Source organism: Durio zibethinus, chromosome 10, assembly GCF_047325235.1.
Source record: "Durio zibethinus cultivar Kanyao isolate XHJ-2024 chromosome 10, ASM4732523v1, whole genome shotgun sequence".
In the NCBI taxonomy this organism is placed as follows: domain Eukaryota; kingdom Viridiplantae; phylum Streptophyta; class Magnoliopsida; order Malvales; family Malvaceae; genus Durio; species Durio zibethinus.
In genome coordinates, this window is record NC_143171.1 from 10,334,748 (window position 1) to 10,348,772 (window position 14,025).

Here is a 14,025-nt window from a genome sequence, read left to right on the forward strand (position 1 = left end):
AGTTTTTCATCATGTGCATGAGCTGCCATCTTTCTGCAATACATAGTGATGTGGGTTTTGGGGCACTTTGTACCGTCATATTTTTCAAATTTTGGTACTTTAAACTTATAGGGAATAACCACATCAGGAACTAGGCAAAGCCCAGCAGCATCAACTGACCCATAAAAGTTAAATCCTTCTACAGCCCGTAGCCTCTGCTCTAACATGCTAATCTTGAAACTTTCCTCAGCCTCTACTCTCATCTTTTCTTTCTCCTTCTCTTCTAGATCAGGAATTGGTTCTGCTGCCTTTTCAGTGAAGACAGGATTTATATAGTTGTTATACTGCCCTGGGTTGAAAGCTGATGGCATTCCAGGATAGGCGAAATGTTGTGGCGGGACCTCTTGGGCAGACTGGGCTTGAGGTGGGCCAAAACCTGGAGGGTACAAGAGGTCAGCTATTTCTTGTAATGGGGGAATTTGCTGGCTTGTACTTCCTTCAACTCCTTTTCCTTTGTTCATGTTATTAAGAGCCTCCAGAATCTTGCTCAGCTCACCCTCAATCTTCTCCTGGGCTTTCTCTAACTTTTCAAATCTTTGGGAATTTTCCTGCTTCATTTGCCTTGCTCTGGACCTTGTGTTGTATGGATGAGCAGGGTTTTTGCTAGATGGAGCTATCCTGGGACCTTGAGTACCATACTTATGATTAGAAATGTTATGCTGTGCCTTATGTATGATGCTTTGATATACAAATGAAATGTACATTTTTCTGAATGAAATCTAGTATGAAATGAATGCAAATGATTGTGTTGAAACATGATCATGAAAAGAATACAGATGCATACAATCAGACAAACAACATGGTTAGTTTCGTGGATGAAACGAAAGTGATGCTGATGCATAATGTTACATATAATAAAAATAACACACAAAGTTAAACAATCAAAATGATTAGACAAACACCCTTTTTGTGTCCTAATTTCAAGGCATATCTATCATTGGGTAGAAAGGGCTCTATCTTAGGTGTAGGCACTTCTAAGGTTCACTATATGTAGTTTTAAGGTCAGGGTCTAAAGGTCCTCAAATTGTTCCTTACATCCCTGTCCTTCACAGACTAGTAAGGCACCATAATCCTCACCCATTACAGGCTACAAGCGGAAAAGGTTCAATTTGAGTGGGAGTATTTCGCTAGCCACTGCGGAGGTATTAGATCTCACGAAAGCAATAGGTACTTTACTCCCTCCTAGAGCGACGGAGCTCGGGTATAGAGCTCATGTTATGCACATGCATATGAATGACATAATCAACAAAGTGAATAAACATGAATGAATAATAACACATATATACAAAAAGGGTTCAATTTTATTAGGCTTTTGGATAACACAAATTATTTGCTGGCCTGACTCTCAAAGTCCCCAGTGGAGTCGCCAAGCTGTTGTAACATCTATATCCGGGGATCTATCGCTAGACATTGACTTTTAGGGAGTCGCCACCAATCTTTTTTTATCTAGGTGCGATTGGCCACCTAAAGAATCTGTCCTTTCAGGGAACACCTAAGCTTAAGGGTCCCTAAAAGAATAGGTTCAGGTCTACTAACCAGAACAGGGTTCGGGAGTTCGGTTACGTGTGAGGAAGGTTATAGTACCCTCACAACGCCCATCAAAAGATGGTACCAGCTTAAATTCGTGTTATCCAAAAGCCTTAAAATTTTACCAAGTAATTAGTTATTGGAAATTATTCTCAATTGACTCTAATACTTTTAGCAGAAAATTGAGAAAATTCCCTCACCTCAGGAGTATGCAAGAAAACTACTGTTTCACTTACAGAGGCTCCGTCGTCGGATTATTTAAAGAAAAAAAAATCAAAATTAAGATAGAAAGGAAGGAAAGAATGATTTTTTTTGTAGGAAAAATTGATACTTTCAACTTTTCCCCAAAAATATTTTTTTGGAAATTTCGATTTTCAAGGAAAATTGATACTTTCAACTTTTCCTCAAAAACCCTTTTTTTGAAAATTTATTTCTAAGGAAAATTGATACTTTCAACTTTTCCCTAAAAATATTTTTTTGAAATTTATTTCTGAGGAAAATTGATACTTTCAACTTTTCCCCAAAAGTATTTTTTGGAAATTTATTTCTAAGGAAAATTGATACTTTCAACTTTTCCCTAAAAATATATATATATTTTTTGGAACTTTTGATTTTTTTTATTTAAAGAAAAATAGAAAAATAAAAAAAAAATAAAAAAAGAAAAGTAAAACAAAACTAAAAATAAAATAAAGATAAAAAGAATATTAAATAAACCTAATCTAATAAATAAAAATAATAAATAAACAAATAAAACAAATAAAGATCTCAAAAAAAAAAAAAAAACCTAGAGCGGCTCGGCTATCGGCGCGGCTCGGCTCGGCTCAAGGAAGAAAAACGGCTCGGGGGAGCGGCTTGGCGGCTTGGATCGGCTCGGCTCGGCTCGGAGGGGGGCTGGCACGCGCGGGTCAGAAAGCGGGTCGACGCCCGGGTCGGGTCGGGTTCGACAAAACGCGCGGATCCTCTGGGTTACTTAAGGCCAAAACGACGTCGTTTTGGGAGGGTATAAAAGGCACCTTCCTCCGTTTTTCGGCAGAACGCTCCTCCCCCTCTCTCTCTCTTCTTCCTTTTTCTCTCCCTTCTCTCTAGAAACTGAAGAACACCGGTGCCGGATTCTGGAAATTTTCGCCGGAATCTGGAAATTTCGTCGGAAGTTCGTCGGTTTCTGGGATTAGTCGCCGGTTTCTGGGATTCTTCTCCGGAAACTGGGCAGGTCGCCGGAAACTTCAAGGTTGGCCGGAGATTTGGCCGAAAAATTCAAGTTTCGCCGAAATTTTCGCCGGAATCTGGAAATTTCCCAGAAATTTCCAGAAAAATTTTTCGCCAAAATTTCTAGAAAAAATTCTCCTCTCTCAGAACACTCCTAAACCTTTCCTACCTTCCTATACGCCTTTTTCTCTCAAATCAGTAGCTTTGCTCACTGTTTTCTCTGTGTTCAGCATTGTTCCAGAGGGTCCCTTTTATAGGGGTTGATCAGGAGTTCCTGATCAATCCCAATTCCTCCTTGGATGGGAATTCAGTCTTTGAATCCAACTGGACTCTTCTGATTGAATTCCCCTCCAGAGTGGGATTCTTCAACTTTGAATCTTAGCCATCCAGAATTAAAATAAAAAATAAATAAAAAAAATACTAGATAATCAAAAGATATGATAGTATAAAAATAAAAAAATAATATCAGATAATTCAGAAAAAATCAGATAAAATTAACAGATAATAATAAAATAAAAAAAATAACATAAGATAAACCCAAAAATATATTACAAAAAAAAAAAAAGATAATAATAATAATAAATATATAACTATATACATACAATACATATAAATCTAATCTAAATAAAAATAAATACACAAAGATATACATAATAATAATGAAATACATAAAATACAAAAGAAGAAAAAAAAAGAAAAAAAAAATACAGGATTGAAATGGGCCTTACCCCTTTGGGCCAGGCCCAATTGATCTGGGTCCGGACCCAATTGGGTGTCTACAACTTTTTTTGGGGATAAAGGTTTTTTTTAAAGGATTAGAGCCTATAGCAAAAAACAAACTTTTTTTTTAATCTTTTATGATCTTTCAATGATAAAAATTGATAAGAAATTGATTTTTACAGTAGATTAATGACAGAAGTTGGTGAGAAATTGATTTCTATATATAAAAAATGTCAATGAATAAAAAATGGATGTGAGGGAAATTGATAGAAAGTTAAAAAGAATTGGTGAATGAAAAAATAAGAAATCTGACAAAAGAATGGGTGAATGAGAATGATGAGAAGCTGGGGTACTCAGGTGGGACACATCTTTAATTCTTTTCCCTTCTTTCCTTTCTTTTTGTTATTTCATTTCATTTTCCTCATTCATTCCCTATTTGAACTATTCTCTCCAAAAAATTAAATGTCAATCAGCAACCATCCTCTTAGGCCATTAGGCGTCATTGTTCACAATCACACTGGTGGTGGTTTCACTCCATACTTCAGCCACTTCTGCCTTTTCACCCTTTCTATTACTTTTTTAGTTTAGGTTTTATAAAAATAAAATAAAATAAAATCCCTAAAGCTCTAATTTTAAACACAAAAATTAACCCGCCGCCATCCTATTTGTCATTGTCATCGTTCCGTTACTGAAAAATCAATCTTACTTCCCCAATTCTTTCTTATTTACCTTTTGATTTGATTGATTTTTCCTAAAATTCCCTTTTCATCCTGAGTCACCATTATTACGACAATGATCCAACCTGCTGTTGTTCATCGTAGCCGACAAGGCAATCTATTCGATCATGTAATTTTTTTATATGTTATTTTACAATCTTCTTTTAGATATGAATGTTGAGCTAAAAGCCTCTAATCTAATCATATCAACGAAAATAAAATCAAATAATAAATCAAATGCACAAGAGATAATAATTTAACATGGTTTGATCCAATCAACTTACGTCCACAGATAAGAAATAAGCTCTACTAGTTGTAGATAATTATAAATATACATCAAATCATCAACCTCACTCAATAATCAATACTCATAAGACACTCTCAATCTCTTCTAGTCCTATGAAGTATTCTCAACCCAAACAAACACAAACCTAAACCCTTGTGCACCCTTTCAACATAACCAAACATATACCCATATGCTTTCATACATCATATCTATATGGACCCTTTCAGTCTCCTCTAATCCACTCACAAACAAGCATACACACCCATAAGACGTAGAGCCCTAATACTCTTATGAGGTGTCTATATCACAAAACCCTACAACTCTTTATATTTTTTTCTCATATCTAACCCCGTAGAGACTTCACATATTTATAACCATACAAATTTGTCCATTAAGAATCCTTCTCCTCTTAGAATTCTTCTCCTGTAAGTCAAACTTGCTTATTAAGAATCTCTTTCCTTTTAAAATTATTCTCTTGCAAGTCAAACTTACCTATTAAGAATCATTTTTCTCTTAGAATTCTTCTTTTGCAACTCTTCTTGTCCATCCAGCAATATCTAACAAATCTCAAACAAAACCTCTAACAAATCTCAAACAAATCTTTTATGAGATTTGAGTTAATATTTTCAACAATGATAACTTCTTTAACTATAAGACTAAAAACAAGAAAAGTGAAAAATTAGATATTTCTTATTAAACTTTTCTTTTTTAATTTAATTTTTTTTAAATCATGGTATAGGTGAAGTAATCTTTTGTAATTAGTGTAATTTTCTTTATCATTCTTTTTTAATGAATTTATCTTTTTAGTGCTTATTTTTATTTTTTTTATTCTTACGTGACTTTTTTTAAGGATATTTCTTTGAATTTCAAGATCTTTTGCTCGGTGAAGCTTTTTTTTTTTTTTTTTTTTTACAATTAGTTGTCTTTGAAATTATTGATAACGATGGTTTTCCAACTTTTTTTGGGCAAAAAAAGGATGGATTTTCAGCTTCATTTTTATTATCTACTTTAATCACGTTTAGGTTCATATTATTATAGATCAAAACCCTATGTCATCACTTGTTTTGTTGTAATATCGGTGATTGTACATGCTTGATTTTCTGATGTGTCAATATTGCAAGCATTTTTTTTCAAGTAGGAGTATAACTTTACATTAAGCATGGTGTAGTAGGCATAATGTTGTTTGTCCACATGTTGGTTGCGGAATTAATTTAAGGATTAGAAAGGCTAAAAATTTATGTGCATTGCAATGGATGTGGCCAAGCTTTCCAACTAGAAAAATGGAAAAGCACATAACGGTGTTTCATGAACCTTTTAGGTGTCCTTTTGGAATAGTCTTTAAGAAGAAAGACATAGTAAGTCACACTCTTTTTTACATAAATTTTATTTCACTTTCTTTATTTCAGTTAATTAGGTTGTTATTATTGTCAATTTTAGTTAATTGATTTCAAAAGTAGAACACGAGTTAATTCGAGAATGTTAAAAGGGAACACTTCATATGTTGTTTTCATATTAGTGACTTTTGATCTTGAGTGTAAGGTATTGACAAAGTTTTCTCTCTCTCTCTCTCTATATATATATATATATATATATATATATATATATCTTTTTTTGAGTTCTTGGACTATTATATAACGTTCATATATTATTTATCAATAAACTTGTAAACTTAATGATGCTATATAGTTGTATTCATTTAAAATATTGTGCGATTTGAGTAGGCTATTTTTTGCTATTTTTTAGTATATACATATGTTTCATGGTTGACAAGAGTTTGACACATTAAGCTTTGCTAATTTAAATGTCCTTTTCAATTGAATGATTCCATAAATTGAATAATTAGATTAATTATGTTTAAGAATAGAATTACATCATATTATTCATAATATAAAAAACATGTGTTCTATTTATTACTAGTTCCATTACATATGTGCATACATTTTTTTATTATGATTTTCAAATTTGTAGGTTGATGCTTAGTAATTGTTCATTAAAAAAATAAAAATAACATCGATATCAATAGTGAAAGGGTCTTATTTATTTTTGTCGACAGCTTTTGAATTATTATTTTTTTTATCGGTTTGAATTTTACTTTGTGAAGTTGAACTCCATTTGATTGTTTTAGAAATTCCAATTTCACTTTTGATTTTGAGATGCATTATTTTTTTAATATAATTTATAAATTCTAAGCCTAAGATAAGAAAATCGAATTCCTTTTATTAATTAAAATTTTGTTTTATTCATCAATTACTTGACAATGAAACTAAACTATTAATTTTAGACAAAAAATAAAAATCATTATGCGAAAACAGCTTTTTACTTTAAAATTCTATCCCTTTTCTTTGTTGTAAAATTTTTTTATTATTAATTATTGATTATGTATGTGCTTGGTATTTTAAGCGTTAAGGTCCTAAATGATAATGGTTGCAGGTTTCTTTGATTGTATATTTGGCGCAGAAATTTTTTTTTTTTTTTTTTTGCTTTTTCTTTTTAATTTCATGGACTTTCTGTTTTTACCATCAATCTTGTTCTTTTTTTTTTAGATAAATCAATCTTTGTTATTTATATATATTCTTGAAAAAAAAAAGGCCATTGTGGAAAAGAACCTTATCCAATTCAATCTTCTGTTGCTAAGGAAAAAGAAAATAAAAAATCAATCTACCCAAAAAAAAAAAAAATGAAGATCAATCCAAATGTTAATTGAATAAGGTTCGGTCAGCTTTAATTTGAATAAAACTTTATAAATGTATAACTTATTTGAAAAATGAGTAAAGTTGGATCAAAAGTGAACCGACCCAAAAAAAAAAGAAAAGAAAGAAAGAACCTAAGTGAACTCAAATCGTTGATAATCCTAACAAAGTTATTTGCCCTTTGTGTTTGTAGTCTTTTACGAACCTTAACAATCACAATGCACAATCAATTCAAACAAATTTATTTGTCACACCTAATAAATTTATGAAAAAATTCCTTTCTTGAACCTTATCATTCACGCACTTTGACTACGATTTCTCATCTCCTAACTTTTTGAGATACACTTTTTTGTTTTTCAAACAAGCGTAAGTAGGGAGGATGTAGTACAAGTATCATTTGTTTGAAGTTTATACACAGATTTTAACTTTTGAAGAGCAAGTTTTTAATCAAATTTTTTAATAAGATATCATTAATTATTATGTTCTAAATTATTAATATAAAAATATTGAATGTAATAAAAAAATAAAAATACTAAATTTTAGTTTTCAAAATGAATTATAACTGCGTTTGGCTCACAATTAATTATTTTGAATTCAAATAACCCATCTATATATTTTTCTTCTTTTTCAAAAAAGCAAATTAGGAATTAGTCATGCATGCTTAATCTCTTGTCTGACTCAGATATTTAGAAAACAAACTCCTCCACTATAGTTTACAAATCATAAAATTGATCAAATTAGTAAGTGTTTCGCAACCAAACTACAATTTAGATTTAATATTGCTAACAAATACGTAATTATTTTGGAACGGACAGCAGTTATGAAGTTGTGTGTCCAAGCAAAGAGAAGTGCGTCCAAAGAAGATCCCACCATGAATTTGGTTTAGAGTAATTGCGTGCTTCGATCTTGTCCCTTGGGCCATGGCTCTGTTATTCGAATCAGTTGTTGGGTTCATCTTTCCAAGCAAAGAGAAGTGCGTCCAAAGAAGATCCCACCATGAATTTGGTTTAGAGTAATTGCGTGCTTCGATCTTGTCCCTTGGGCCATGGCTCTGTTATTCGAATCAGTTGTTGGGTTCATCTTTCATCTTAGACAAGGTGAAGGTGGGGTCGAACGTCGAAATCTCACTCTCATCCAAAATAACTTTTCGTGGCAACTTAAGCATCGGAATAGTACTATCAGATACATGTCCCTGGAAAATGTGCGAGGAGAGAAAAAAAACAAACAAGCTTCTCTTGTAAGGGTTTACCATCCACATCAAGCGTGTGAGACCCGCAGCTTGAATAATTACGTTCAAATTTTCCACATAATTGGAAGACCCTTGGCCTTCTTTTCTCTCCAAATCATTCTCTCTAATATAAAACCCTGTTGCCCAAGAGCCAAGAGAAACAAACCCGAATTTGAGTCATCTGATTTTTCGTGCTTGGGTTAACATGGAAAATATTACTCCAGAGCTTGCATTACCAGGATTTCGCTTCCACCCCACAGAAGAAGAACTTGTCGACTATTATCTTAAGGAAACGGCACTGGGTAAAAATTTACAGTCCGTCATCATTGGTTTTCTCAACATTTATGAACATGACCCTTGGGATTTGCCAGGTAACCAACATTTCGGTCTCTTTAATTATCGATTGCATGTAGTAGTAATTAAGTCGATGTCGTTGTAACATGAATGTGACTATGTGAGGGATATATAAGTACATATGCTATTTTTTACTTTTTCTAGAAAGCAAGAATTGTCATCAGCTTCCAAATTTGAGGAGTGTCGACTTTAGGTCTGGCAAAGATAGGGGAGAGAGAGTGGTATTTCTTTGTGCGCAGAGACAAAAGAAGTGGTCATGTTGGGAAGCCCAACAGGAGAGCTGAGAAGGGCTACTGGAAGGCAACTGGGTCTGACCGCCAAATCAGATGTCTCAAGAAGCCCAAAAAAACGGTGGGCCTCAGAAAAACTTTGGTTTTTTACACAGGGAAAGCACCAAAAGGCTGCAGAACTGATTGGGTCATGAACGAGTACAGACTCTCCAGCACCTCCTTTCCTAGGGTACTAGCATCAGCTTATCTGATTGTCAATTATTGGAGAATGAACTTATTTATATATGTATAGCCATTTTATGTGAATTCAGGAGGATATAGTACTCTGCAAAATTTACAGAAAGGCAACACCGTTGAGGGTGTTGGAGCAAAGGGCAGAAGAACATGCCACCAGGACATCTTAAATCCTTTCCTGATTCGTTACTCAAATTAACTATAATACGCCCTTGTCCCTGCAAGACCTTGATTATGGAGCAGAGGAGGGAGAGGAATTGGACACACCAGAAAACTTAGAAGCTGATTCCTCTTTTGCAATGTGGTGAATTAGTATTGAGCAATTAGGCATGCATGCCAGTAGTATAATAAAGATGATAATTAATTTGTTTAATCTAACTTAAATGCATGCCAGTAGTATAATAAAGATGATAATTAATTTGTTTAATCTAACTTAAATGCATGCACTTGTATGTTTATGGAGTTCTTTTACGGTTGTAATTTTATTTTAGATGCTTTTGTAACAATGCATTAATTAGTTTAATGCTCTTACCGTTTTAATTAGCCTTCTACTTCGATTGCTCTGCTTCAAAGTTCAAAGAAATGAGAAAATTAGTCACTATCTCTATAAAATTCAAAACTTGCAAATGAAAGAGATCATATCATAATTCAAACTCAAGCATGAAGACAACATAGAATTAAACATTATTTGGGTTATTATGTCCCCATATAATATTTTTTACTCTTTCCAAGTGAAGAAGCTAATTGCCATCAAAACATCAAAAGAGTTATTTTGAATAATAATAATAATAAGAATGACACAACAATTAAAAATATATAATCTTTTCATTTATTAGAAGAAATTTTTTATGAAAAATGTGAAATATTCTTTACTTTTTCCAAATTGAGATGTTGATTAGCATCAAAATATTAAAAAAAAAAAGTTATTTTGAATGATAGTAATATGAATGAAGCAACAATTAAAAATATATCATCTTTTCATTTAATAGAAGAAATTTTTTTATAGAGAATATGAGAAAATGAGAAAATTAGCCACAATCTCTATAAATTTTTTTGTATGATTAACTATGGTTTAAATATTATTTAAAAGAAATAAATTATATTTAATGCATTCTTTTATTAATATTTAAAAGAAGACAACACATTAATTATATTTTTAAAATATATATTATTTTATTCCGTATCATTAAACCAATCTTTTAATGCATAAAAAAAGGGACCAATCTCTTAAATGAAGTCGAAGAAATTATTGTACTTTTATGTTAGCAAGGAAGTTTCAAAGAAAGGGACTTTTTTTTTTTTTTTTTTTTAAGGAAAATGGGATTTAGATATTCTAAATTAGCATAAATTATGCGATAAAAATATAATATACTAAAAAATAAAATTTATGATTATTTTTAAAATTTTAAAATTTGTTAAAACTTTATTTAATTAACGATGAATTTGAAATTTCTAAACAAAATAAAGAGAAACTCAAACCAATTTTCTTTTAATATATTATCTGTAAGACATAAGTATATTGAATTTTAACTAAATTTCACAATTTTTTAATTTTTCATTTTCGTAATTTGTAAATATACATATCAAACCATATATTTAATCTGTCAATAAACATGGCATAAGTGGATTTTATGTTATATTTTGACTTAGTCGTGTTGGAAACCCTTTCTTTAAAAATAAATATTTGTTAATGAAGTCTTGATTTAATGATAAGAAAAAAAAATCTTAAAATTTGAAGTTTTAAATTTAAGTCTTTCTATTTTAATTGTATATTAATTTATTAATTAATTGTTTAATAATTACAACATAAAAAAAAACTAAGAGAATTAACACATCATATCACCAAAATATTGATCACCAAATTAAGGACGAGCTCCTTTTATTTATTGATATTGATATTATTCCAGATCAACATGGTAAATATCTCACATACATATATGATGATATATATGTACTAGCAGCGGATTTTTTTTTTTTATTTTAATAATTATAATAATGTGATTGATAATTGCTTTTCTTTCATAATTAATTATTAAAGTGCCTAAGCAAAGGGCCTTTGATTGTAGCAGTCGAGGTTGTTTCCGTAGCTCACTTTCAATATGTCACAATATCTCTTATAGAATCCGATTCGATCCTCAACCTGAGGGTTAGGTCCTTTGCCGCATTCGATGCCACCATTGATGATGTTGGTAATGACCCCATATCCAGGGACCCGACCGGCGGCCGTGTCTCCGGCGGATGGCTTCCACTGACCAGTAATGACATCGTGACACGAAGGTTTTGGTGACTGTGGTGTCATCCAGAACCAAAGAGCTGTCTTGAAAGAAGTGGTCGGGTCCCTTGCCACCGCATCGGGGTCGTTCAGCAGATCAACGTTTATTGCTTTTCCTGCTGGACCATAGTTGTAGTTGCTGCCAAAGTCAAGGTCAAGGTCAAGGTCAAGGTCAAGGTCAAGTCAAGATATAGTAAGGATTTTCATTTTTCAACAAGCAATTTTCCCCCCATATTCCCAGCTTTTTAATCCTATCATATTTTATTATTTTAAGGGTAAAATATGTTTTTAAATTCAACGAACTTTCTATTAAAAAGATTAAACACACTATGCTTATGTTTGTGATTAGTCAATAGTTATGCATGGAAAATGAAAACCAAATGAGCTATATATGCTTGTTGTTTAACAAAAATGCCCTAATAGTAATTTTCTTGGGTCAGAACTCTGAATCTAGTTAATTCACTCGAAACAAGTACACTTACAATGAGATCTGGATTGGACCACGGCCAAAATATTTTTTACCCGGTGCACAAGGCCATTGTTGACTTGCAACACAGTAATCTCCAGGATTGCCCTGTTCCCGAACGAAGCAATATCCCCATGCGTATGGACCATCCGGTGCAGTTGCCCACCCACCTATACAAGAATTGTGAAGTACCCCTTTAATTATGCCGTCCATTAACTATTTGCCAACTAAATATTAATGTCTGCCAACCATTAACCACGCATGCAAGACTAAAGTTACGGAGATAATAGAGACAATCAAGAAGTTAATTTTTTTTAATGAGAAAAATGAACCTGTAGTTTCATGGGAAGTTTGAGCCAAGAACGCAGCAATTTCTCTTTTACGAGTATCAACATCGCCTGTGGTTCCGAAAGCGCCAAAGGAGTTGGCAGCGGCAATGAAAGCATCGTATGTATAGAAACCATTGCCAGGGCAGTTAGCATCGTTACGATGCTTTAATATCTCATTGAACAGGTCGCGGCTGATAAGCGGACTGATATCAGCCAAGCCCCTTAATGCAGATGCCAAAATGAACAGAATCAGAGCCAAGAACCTCATTTTTTTTTTTCTGCTTGGCTAGCTACTGAAGTGTTTTACGCGTGGGATGTGGAGTCCCATGTGAAGGATCAGGCTGGTATTTATAGAGTGGGTCAGGAGAGAGAGAGATCCTAACAAAACCTTATTCTTCTTAATATTCTAGAGACGAAGGCGGCCTTTATCTGTTAGGCTAAAAACCTCCAATCCAATCACACCAGCGGAAACGAAATCAAACAATAAAATCAAACAGACAAGAGACAACAATTTAACGTGGTTCGGTCCAACTGACCTATATCTACGGATGAGAAACAAGATTCACTAGTTGTAGAGAATTACAAACTGACATCAAATCATCAACCTCACTCAACAATCAATACTCATAAGATACTTTCAGTCTCCTCTAGTCCTATTAAGTATTCTCAATCCAAACAAACGCAAACCCAAACCCAAACCCTTGTGCACCCTTTCAACATAACCAAACACATAACCATATGCTCCCATACATCATACCTATGTGGACCCTCTCAGTCTCCTTTAGTCCACTCATAAATAAACATACACACCCATAAGACGTAGAGCCCCAATATTTCTATGGGGTGTCTATCCCACAAAATCCTATAGCTCTCTTACATCTTTTTCTCATACCTAACCCTGTAGAGACTTCACGTATTTATAACCATGCAAACTTGCCCATTAAGAATCACTCTCCTCTTAGAATTCTTCTCCTGTAAGTCAAACTTGCCTATTAAGAATCCATTTCCTTTTAGAATTTTTCTCTTCTCTTGCAAGTCAAACTTACCTATTAAGAATCTTTTTTCTCTTATAATTATTCTTTTGCAAGTCTTCTTGTCCATCAAGCAATATCTGAAAAATCTCAAACAAATCGCAAACAAATCTCTTACGAGATTTGAGTCATTATTCCCAACATTATCATCACAAAGTAGAAGTATGATGATTGCTTGAAAGCTTGTATACTTGACAAATATGAGAAAGGGCGAACATGTATCGTTCTTGGACCGTTTTCTTAGTCCAAGCTTATCTTGACATGACTTAACCAAGTTGGAATAAGTTGAAATTCCATTTTGTTAGAATTCATATGTTTTTGTCTCTGCAAGTGGCGTTGATTGCAGAGAAAATATTCAAGCTGAGCAGCCCGAAAAAAGAAAACAAATCTTATCCTTGTCAGATTACAAAATTAAGAAATAACATGCAAAAACCTAGATAGCTACGGAAGTACTTGAAGAAAATGAGGCAGAGCATCCATTTTGGGATATACTTGAAGCTGGCCGGATGAGTTTTAACACTAGTTCGACCGATCTCTCCCTTACGATAATCTCCAAATCCTGTTTTTAGAATTATAGAGCAATTTTTTTTCATATTACTGTTTAGTAGTAAACAAATTAAACATAAAAAGGCCAAAAGTTTTTCAATTTATATATCTTCAACCATCCGATTCTTTTAGTAATTGCTTCATAAGATAA

General features: G+C 32.9%; 2 protein-coding genes across 2 annotated transcripts; one reads left to right on the forward strand and one right to left on the reverse strand.

The window, feature by feature from the left end:
• The first annotated feature begins 8,018 nt into the window (after positions 1-8,018).
• LOC111293307 (NAC domain-containing protein 6-like) lies at positions 8,019-9,770 on the forward strand. Its single transcript, XM_089766759.1, has 3 exons — positions 8,019-8,783; positions 8,960-9,225; positions 9,308-9,770. Exons 1-3 carry the CDS (start codon positions 8,618-8,620, stop codon positions 9,398-9,400), a joined length of 525 nt encoding a protein of 174 aa, XP_089622885.1. The 5' UTR covers positions 8,019-8,617; the 3' UTR covers positions 9,401-9,770.
• A 1,310-nt stretch (positions 9,771-11,080) lies between these two features.
• Positions 11,081-12,632, reverse strand: LOC111291867 (basic endochitinase-like). The gene is made up of 3 exons (XM_022883969.2): positions 12,301-12,632; positions 11,985-12,138; positions 11,081-11,641 (listed from the first exon to the last, which is right to left on the reverse strand). The coding sequence occupies exons 1-3, from the start codon at positions 12,563-12,565 to the stop codon at positions 11,272-11,274; spliced, it is 789 nt and encodes a 262-aa protein (XP_022739704.2). The 5' UTR covers positions 12,566-12,632; the 3' UTR covers positions 11,081-11,271.
• Positions 12,633-14,025: the final 1,393 nt, after the last annotated feature.